This window comes from Vespa crabro, chromosome 2, assembly GCF_910589235.1.
Source record: "Vespa crabro chromosome 2, iyVesCrab1.2, whole genome shotgun sequence".
In the NCBI taxonomy this organism is placed as follows: Eukaryota; Metazoa; Arthropoda; class Insecta; order Hymenoptera; family Vespidae; genus Vespa; species Vespa crabro.
In genome coordinates, this window is record NC_060956.1 from 19,520,999 (window position 1) to 19,530,998 (window position 10,000).

Genomic DNA, 10,000 nt, shown 5'->3' on the forward strand with positions numbered 1-10,000 from the left:
GTCGTACTTTTGCCTCGCAAATCGCTCGACGACGGCTTGGATTTAACGATCACTTTCGTTTAGGTGAAACGTTACGTTGTATATCACCTATAATATAATACATATATGTATATACGTGCATACGAATGCAAAAGGTATTTATATATATAAATATATATAAATGTGTGTGTGTTATGTACGGGGATGTATGCGTGTACGTATGAGAAGTAATGTGATATCATAAATGAATTCTTATCTCTCTCTCTCTCTCTCTCTCTCTCTCTCTCTCTCTCTCTCTCTTTCATTCTTTTGAAAGAAAAAAAAAAAAATACGAGAAATGTGCATATGTGTGTATGTGTGTGTGTATATATTAAAAAAAAAAAAAAAAAAAAAAAGAAAAAAAAAGAAAGAAAGAAAGAAATCTCTGGAAGGCCGGTCGACCATGAAATCGCGACAGATAGATCAGTGTGGCATGAAATCGAGATGCGAGATCATCGGTAAGAAATGTACGATGAGTCGACAAAGATACTCTAAAGATGAATGGTATACGTCGGAGAATAAGAAGTAGTAAAAGGAAAATAAGAATAAGATGAGGAAGAGGAAGAAGAAGAAGATGGAGAAAGAAGAGAAGATATTAAAAAAGAGGAAGAAAAAAATACAAGAGTAAAAAGAGAAAAGAAGAATAAGAAAAAAAAAGAAAAAGAAACAAAGAGAGAAGTAGAGAGAGCACGCACGAAGAACGATTCCTCGTAACGAGCTTCTCCTCGACGTAGACGGAAATTGATTTCGCATAAATGCATACGAATTGCATTTCTTTCTGACCTCTTCCTCCTCCTCCTCCTCCTCCACCTCTTCCCCCTATTCTTTGCGTTTCCTCACTCTCTCTCTCTCTCTCTCTCTCTCTCTCTCTCTCTCTCTCTCTCACTCTTTCTGTCTTGTCTATGACCTTTCAGAAATATCAATCTTAACGGGACTTCCGATTGACGAGAACTAGGAATAAAGAAATCCTTCATAAAAAGAGCATAGTAGAATAAAGTGTAATAACTATTGAAGATACACATATAGACACACATACGTGTATATATATATATATATATATCTTTGGTGTATGTACGTCTTTTTCGACATGATTACCCTTCTCGTTCTAAATAACGTACGTTTGAAATAACAAAAAAAAAAAGAACAGGCTTAAATTATCGATAGTTAGTTTAAATACATACAATATTAAACTTTCATGTTAATGGAAAAAAAAATATTACGATTATTATACTACAATTATATTATACTAATTAATATTGTTGTATAAACTTTGTAGTACTATATATATAACTTTTTCATGGATATGAAAGAAAGAAGGAAAAAAAAAAGGAAGAAAAAAGAAAAAGATGAAACAAATCGTTTTACAGTTAGTTAAATTTCAAACATCAAAAAAAAAATATATATATATATAATATAAGTATATAGATATTTTTGAAATTTCTTTTTCCAACATTCTGAATGCAAAAGCAAGGATATAATATGTACGTGTAAGATGAAGAGAAGAGATATGACGACGTAGATAAGGATGGTATAGTATTAGCAGGTGTTCGTGTCGTTCACGCACAAGAGAAACTTCCCCTCTTACCACCATTCCCCCTCTTCCACCAATGAAAATCGCTAAGGGCATGTAGATATATATATATATATATATATATATATATATATATATCTATAGAGTGCGTGTGTTATATAGGGGTATTGCGCGAGCGCGCATGGTGCCCCGTTCTCGTACTCTTGTACGTGTTATGCCGTGCGGTACGGTCCAACGTAGGGACAAGGGAGGCGATATATAATGTTCCGCGATATTAAACGGGACGCATTCCACCGAAGCCACCCTCTGGTCTCTGCTATGAATGCTTCTACGACCCCCGTCTCTTGCTTCCCCATTCCCCCCGTTTCCAACTCCGACCTTCTCTATCCACCCCAAAACTCTACAGTACGAGAACGTGAACGAAGAGAGACAGAGAGAGAGAGAGAGAGAGAGAAAGAGAGAGAGGGAAATGTAGAGAGGAAGAGAACGAAGCTGGCCTACTCGACCAACAGAGAGCCACCCCGAAATGGTTATACGGCAAATTTACAGCTTAGCTCTAGTGGCACTACCACCACTACTATCACCACCATCACTAACACCAATACCAACAGCACTACTACTACAAACGTTACTATCACCAATACCACTGTCACCATCACCCGACTACGAACACACCATTTACTACACCCAAGAGTAGGTTGAGTAGATCGGAAGGAGGAGTGTGAGTAGGTTTTCGGTAGAGATACTAGAGGTGGAATCCAGTGTGGATATGTGTCTGTATAACAGTTTAGTTTCGGTACGGATAAAGCGACAACAAACATTTTGTGAACTTGAATTAAGCTAATAGAAATGCCATGAGGTTCGACGATGAGATAGTTTATACTTTCTATAAGTAAATCCAAATAAATATTCGCTTATTCTTGTAACGATCTATATAAATTTTTATACGTATATAATATCATTCGTTCTCGTTCATTTAATCCCCAATTGCTTTTGTCAGATTTTAATCTGACCGTGGAAACGATCAAGGAGGGAAAGAAAGAAAGAGAGAAAAAGAGAATGAAAATGATCGTATGAGAGGAAGAAGAATTTTACGTTAAAGAAAAATGAAAGGATAAAGAAAAATGTCTGCCGAACGAGGAAGTTTCGTCGGTGAGGAAGAAAAGCAGCAGCGGTAGTAGCACCAGTCGTACCAACACCAGTAAAAGCAAAACGTACCAACGTCAACGTGTAATGGTAGTGATGGTAGTGGTGATGGTGGTGCTGGTGGTGGTAGTAGATGGTTCGAGCGTAGCCGCATTTCCATGCGAGATAGGAGAAGATAGTATAAGGGTAGAGAGATAGCCGGGAGCGTAATATCGGCGAGTGGGCAGGTCATGCTCCAGAGAAAAGGACGTCGCTTGGGTCTCTCACGGTCGCCCTGGAGGAGTCGCGGTCTCCCGTGACATTCCAAAATGCCCATCCTCTCTTGACCAACCTGTCTCTTCTTCACTCCACTCTCCTCTCCTCTCCTCTCCTTTCCACTCCTCACCTCACCTCACCTCTTCTCTTCTTCTCCTCCTCTTCCATCTTCCTCCACCTTCTCCATCTCATTCTCCACCTCTCAGTGTCCATTCCCTGCTCAAACAGCTTCTCTCTCTCTCTCTCTCTCTTTCTCTCTCTCCTACATGTTCTGGTTCTCCCTCTCAGACCTTAGCAAGGCAACGGGGGTGTGGATGCACCCTATCACGGCCTGCCCTGGCCATTTCCCATCCTTCATCCGTACATTTCCATCCCCCCTCGACCACCTCGTGCGCCGAATGCAACCATGCGTCATCCGCCATGATCTATGCATCCTGCCGTCCTGGCATTGCGCGTACCGTCCACCACTGCGCACAACTATACCAGCTTATACGCACACCAATATATATATATATATATATATATATATATATATATATATATATACACCATGAAATACCAGCGCTTCTACGATCTCTTCGTTTTCTGTACACGTGTACGCATCCTATCTGTCTCTCTCTTTCTCTCTCTCTCTCTTTCTCTCTCTCTCTCTCTCTCTCTCTTTCTCTGTGTTTCTCTCTGACAAGCTTCACTAATACAACAGCACATACGTACATACTATGCGAAGCTTCCCTTCCGGTGTCTCTATTAAAGCTTTGCGCGTTTTCCGAGCTTTTGGTGTTACTGTCGTACTGATGTTGAAAGATCGTGTACTACTACTGTTACTACTACTTGAGAAAGAGAAAAAGAGATAGATAGATAGAGAGAGGGAGAGAAAGAGAGAGAGAGAGAGAAAGAGTAAATGCATACTTTTGACTCTGCCAAATTCTCCGAACATCTTTCTGTGAAGATCAACGTCGTTTCTATTTAGATTCGATTAGAAAGAGTTAACATTGCTCTATATCATTAACTTTCTCATTTTTAATCTCGATCGATAAATTTCAATAACGTCTATTTGTTTGCGTTTAATGAAATAAAAAAAAAGAAAAAAGAAAAAAAAGAAGAAAAGAAGAAATGTTCGTTGTTCCAACGTTCAAGAAAGTATTGAACAAATCCGAAGTATCTATCGATCAATTGTGATAAAGCTAAAGATTTTGATGAATATATATATATATATATATATATATATATATCGTACATACATCTGTTCGTAATCCTTTTTATCGTCTCGTACTCGTTAACATAAGATCGTATGATGAAACCAAATGCAATAACATTTTCCTAATATCGTCGTATTGAAGTTTAATAACAAAATTCAAGTTATCGGTTTAAAACCTCATATATGGAGTGACGCGATGCGTTACAGGAAGGTATAAACGTTCATACCGACAAATGATTATAGGATGGGTCGATCTGTTTTGGGCAAATGGTTGTTCGGTTCTCCGATAGAAACCGGGCCCATGATATAGGTCCTCATATAATAGCTCGTAATCCATACAATATCGTTTACGGTAATGTGAGAGCACTTAATCATTCACGTTATTACGTCACGCCCAAGCATTCGCATCGTAATTGCCTCCGTACCGCCAATATTCCTCATTACCATAATAACAGTGCCGAACGATCGCCGTTGACGTCTATAACATTAATAATAGTAACTCTCTTTGTCACGGAAGTGAAGTACTCTCTACGTCACGACCCATTACCTGTCATTTCCTTTCGAGTGTAACTTTGTGAGGGGGGGGAAAAAAAAACCAAAGAAAGAAAAAAAAATGACGAAGTTCTTACGAGTATACCGCTAAGAGTACGCCATCAAAGTCTTTCTCTCTCTCTCGACTACCGCCGAATAAAAAAAAGAAACGAAATGCCTTTCCTTTTTTTTCTTTACAAGTAAATTGAATAAAAGAACCAAAGGCATTTTTGATTCGGAACTTATAGTGTCATTGGTTTCGAACAAACGAAATTAATCGACAATCGATTAGAATAAAATTATTATCGCAGTGTTAGAGTGATATATATTGAACGGAGAAAGAAATAGAGAAAGAAAAAGAACAATAATAATAATAATAATAATAATAATAATAATAATAATAATAATAATAATAATAATAATAATAATAAAAACAAAGAAAAAGAAAAAAGAGTAAAAAAAAAAGAACAAGAATAGAAAGAAAAAAGAAGAGGAAAAGGAAGAGGAAGAAGAAGTAAAACCAATTGATGGCATTTGACCATACCCTCTCTCACATCCCTTTTGGTTATGGTTTGCCAAGACACGTAGTTTCTCTCGGCTTTTCATCCGCTTTCCCCGGGGATTATTGCAAGAGGGACGCTTTCGAGGGATGTTCTCGCTAGCTCGGCTTGCGTTGATACCCGGATACGGAAAGCTAGTTGACTAAAGAGAGAGAGAGAGAGAGAGAGAGAGAGAGAGAGAGAGAGAGAGAGAGAGAGAGAGAGAGAGAGAGAGAGAGAGAGAGGGAGAGAAAGGTGGGGAGAGAGAGAGAGAGAGAGAGAGAGAGAGAGTTGACGATGGGGACGATACACCAGGGGCTTAACATACACACTCCACCCCCGGTAGGCGGAGTGTACCGCCTACGAGCTACCCCCACCATTACACCACGCGGCACTGATACCAGCGATATCAGGCGAACACTTGTTGCTCGGCTGCTGGAGCCTCCCGTCCTTCACGTAACATCCCTCTTTCTCTATCTTTGTTTCTTTCTCTCTCTCTCTCTCTCTCTCTTTCCCTCTCTCTCTCTCTCTCTCTCTCTCTCTGTCTCTCTCTCTGTCTCTGTCTTTATCTCTGTGTCTCTCTGTCTATCTGTCTTTTTATCTCTTTCTACCCTTTCACACTTTTCTTTTCAACGAACTCCGTAGCTTATCAAATTTAACGAGATAACATCGATGATATAACAGTGAACGAATTTATGAAGCTTTTAACGCATTCTCCTCGATCCGATCTCGTCTAGTTAATTCCCTCTAGTGATTTTTATTGTTCGTTAATATATTACTGGAAAAGGGACGCTTGGGGGTTGATCAATTCCCCTTTTTTTTTCTCTCTCTCTCTCTCTTTCTTTTTCTTTGCTATTTCCTTTTTCCTTTCTTTTTTTTTTTTTTTTTTCTTTTTTTTTTTTTTATTGTAATTGTTCATTTATTTACGTTCAATCAAATATACATATGTATGTATGTATGTATGTATGTATGTATGTATGTATGTATGTACGAATGTGGGATTGAAATGAACGATTAGTACGATATATAAATCTCGAACGAGATAACGAATGAAAGATATTATTATTATTATTATTATTATTATTATTATTATTAATTTTTTTTCTGTTTCTCTTGTATTTCTTTTTTTTTTTTCTTTCTTTTTTCCTTTAATGTGTTTTTCTAATTTTTTATCTGTTCTTTTTTCTCGTTTTTACAGGCAGTGCGGTGGCTGCAGCCGACACCATTTCCGCGCCGTGGACTCCCGCGAGTTCCGGGCCGCCGCCCGACGCCAACGGCTCCGGCTCGGATACGAAGAACCTCGACGTTGGCGAAATTAGCGATGTGAGTATAATAACGTATTCATCGTGAATTTTTTTTCTTTTTTTTCTTTTTTTTTTTTTTTTTTGTATTTTTCTGCTATCGTTATTGAAATATTCCTATGCCATTGTTTAGATTCTAAAACTTTTTATTTCAATCCTAGAACATATAGAATACGTCATATGTCAACGTGAATTACGTAAGAACTTACGTACGTATAGAGTATCGCGATATATAATTGAGATATCTGAAGAAAAGAATGTTGTTGTTGTTAAAAACAAACAAACAAAAAAAAGAAAAAAGAAAGAAAAAAACGGTTGCCGAAAATGATCGATTTTCTTTTTTTTTTTTTTTTTTCTTTTCTTTCGTATGATTTTAACAATTTTTTGCAAATAAAAAATTTTATTAAGGACGAAAGTTTTTTTTTCCTTTTTTTTTTTTTTTTTTTTTTTTTAATAATGAAGTAATTATTTATTTATTATATATTATTTAAAATTACTATGTTAATAATAATTTTTGTTTTTCAAAGTCGAAGCCTAGGAACTTTTCTTATGATCTAAATAAATAAAAAAAAAAAAAGGCGGGAGAAAGAGGAGTAGATAATTGATTAAAAAAAAAAAAAAAAAAAAAAAAAAAAAAAAAAAAAAAAAAAAAAAAAAAAAATTATCTAAGAACTTTTATACCATCGTGTATTTTCCATTTATATGTATATATATATATAATAAAAATTTTCGATATATATTTAATCTTTATTTAATGATATATCTTGTTCGTAAAATAAACATCTATCGATTTCTTTTCGAAGATGAAGAAATGAGCGAAAGTCTCTTGGGTATTCGTGCCGGTTTTCTTTTTTCTTTTTTTCTTTTTTTTTTTTTTTTTATTTTATTTCATTTTATTCTTTTTTTATATCATTTTTTTTTTTTTTTAGTAGACAGATATGCTCGAAGATAATCGGTAAGTTCCTCTTCGTAAGGCACACAAGAGGAGGTCTTCGTTTCTTTGAAATTCCGAGTCTCGTTTTCTTCGTCCACTTAGGTAGCCTCTCGTGCGTACATATACTAACACACACACATACACACACACACACACACACACACACACACACACACATATATATATATATATATTAAGTAGAAGGGGCTATACGCGAACGGCCGGAAATAAAAGTGGATTCGCGAGAATTTCTCGAATCGCAGGAAGCAAAATCGTCGGCGTCCACCTACCAGCTCGCGTTCCATGCGTGCTTTTGCCTCGAGAAAATCTTCGAGGGACTCTTCTTTGTTTCGAAAGAACTCCTCTGATTGGACGAACGCGAGAATTCGTATTTTTCTTACGTATAACGGGTGTAGAATATTCAATTTGTTACCTCTTTTTTCCTTTTTATCGTTTTCTTCCTTTTTTCTTTTTTTTTTCTTTTCTTTTTTTTCTTTTTTTTCTTTTTTCTTTTTCTTTTTCTTTTTTTTTCCCCTTCTCTTTTGTCCCTTTATTTCTTCTTATTAATTAATTCTCTCGCTTCTTTTTCTTTCTCATAAGTAAAATTAAAAATTCCTATTTGAATAAGATATTTACTTCGGAAAAAAGAAAGGAAAGAAATCTTTTACCTTTCGACCTTTATATATATATATATATATATATATATATATATATATATATATATATATATATTTATATACATTCCCCAATCGAATTTTCATGTTTATAACATGATAAAGTTAAATTCATACTCTCATATTCGATCACACTTTCTTGTTTCAGGACGAAAAGGATCTGTCGGCGGCGGACGCGGAGGGAGTATGGTCGCCGGATATCGAGCAAAGCTTCCAGGAAGCTCTCACCATATATCCGCCATGCGGCCGACGCAAAATTATCCTTTCCGACGAAGGGAAGATGTACGGTAAGTCGATAAGATTAACGTACACTATGCGTGGTGCATATTTAAACATTACAGGATGTAGATAGATACGTAGAAGGAGCAAACAAAAGGGTTATGATTTTAATAGCGTAGAACATGATCTTTGTTCGATGGAACGTGTAAAGAGAAAATTATATTGAAAGGGAACAAGAAAAAGATAAAAAGAAAAAAAAAAGAAAAGAAAAAAGAAACGAAAATTAATAAGAACAAACGTATTATATGAATTTAATGGAAATAAAAGTAAAAATAAAGAGAACTTTCGTTTTCTCGTTTAAACCTTTTTAATATCGAAGCTCAAGGTTACGTGTTAGGCGGTAGATGGTTAAACTTTACAGGATTGGAAGGAGGCAAAGAAATTAAAGAAAAAAGAAAAAAAAAAAAAACAATCGCGAAAGAAATTCATGTCATTGATAAACGCGCTTCGTCTATCTTTAATAATGATGAAAAGAAAATGATAAGCCGCCGATGGGAAAAAGAATGTCGTCGTCTTCGTCGTTCTGTTCGTCGTGGTCTATCGCGTGTATGGGGTTTGTCCTTCCTATCGAAGGATATCTCTTCGTTTCACGTAGGCGACGCGTCGGAGACGTTCCGACCTGGACATCGTTATTGCTCGATGCTGAGGTCAGTCTACGTGACCGAGCGGATATTGCTTGGTACGACCACCAGCAGCACCGTGGTGGGCAACCACCATAAACCACCACCACCATTAACCGCCATGAACTCCACCACCGAGGCAATAACGCTTGTGTCTCGCAACTCCTCCTCGTCCTTTCCCTCGCTCCCTCTCTCCCTCTCCCTCTCCCTCTCTCTCTCTCTCTCTCTCTCTCACTCTTTGTCTATATCTATCTCTATTTCTATCTCTATTTCTCTACTTTACTTTGTCCTCCTTTTTCTCTTCTCTCTATTCTTTCTTGGTAACTCCACGTAGTCTTTATTAAATTTAGAAAAATCACGACGTGCCTTTTCGATATCATCGTGAACAACCATCCCACGCACCTCTTGGCCCTCATCCCTTTATCTGGCATTCCATCCACTCACTCTTTCAATTTTTCTCATAATCGACGAAAAGAGGACATTCTCTTGTTGTTGTTGTTGTTTTTGTTGCTTATTATTATTATTTTTTTATTCCTTATTCTTTTTTGCTTATTACAACAAATCCCGTTCTTTTCGGTTCATATACTTATCGAATTTAATTCCTCCCGAGACACACCATATCGTATTGTCGTCGCCGTCATCGTCATCCTGAAGTATATCGTAGACTTTCTCGACATTTTTTTTTTTTTTTTTTTTTTTTTTTTTTTTTTTTTTGTTTTTTTTTTTTTTTTGTTTTTTTTTTTTAATTCTTTCTTTCTTCGGAAGCTATTGCTACAGTCACGGTTTTAACTTCGTCGTCTACCAGTGAATAAACGAGAACCGCTTGAATCCCATTCGTTAAGGCACAATATCGCTTAATTTCCGAAAGCACTACGCGCGAAAAGCCAGCGGGTGGCAATTCAATCGTGGCCCACGGCGTTCTGTGAAAACGAACCTTAATTCGGATCTCTCTCTCTTTCTCTCTCTCTGTCTCT

The 10,000-nt window shown here is 36.6% G+C and overlaps 1 protein-coding gene across 5 annotated transcripts in view; it reads left to right on the forward strand.

Annotated features, from left to right (window-relative positions):
• Window positions 1-10,000, forward strand: part of LOC124432868 (protein scalloped) — a 169,932-nt gene that overhangs the window by 129,637 nt on the left and 30,295 nt on the right. For all 5 annotated transcript variants that reach the window (XM_046982140.1, XM_046982145.1, XM_046982142.1 and 2 more), the window contains 2 exons: window positions 6,417-6,541; window positions 8,276-8,414. In XM_046982140.1, coding sequence (XP_046838096.1) covers window positions 6,417-6,541; window positions 8,276-8,414 — 264 coding nt within the window. The remainder of the gene's footprint in view (window positions 1-6,416; window positions 6,542-8,275; window positions 8,415-10,000) is intronic.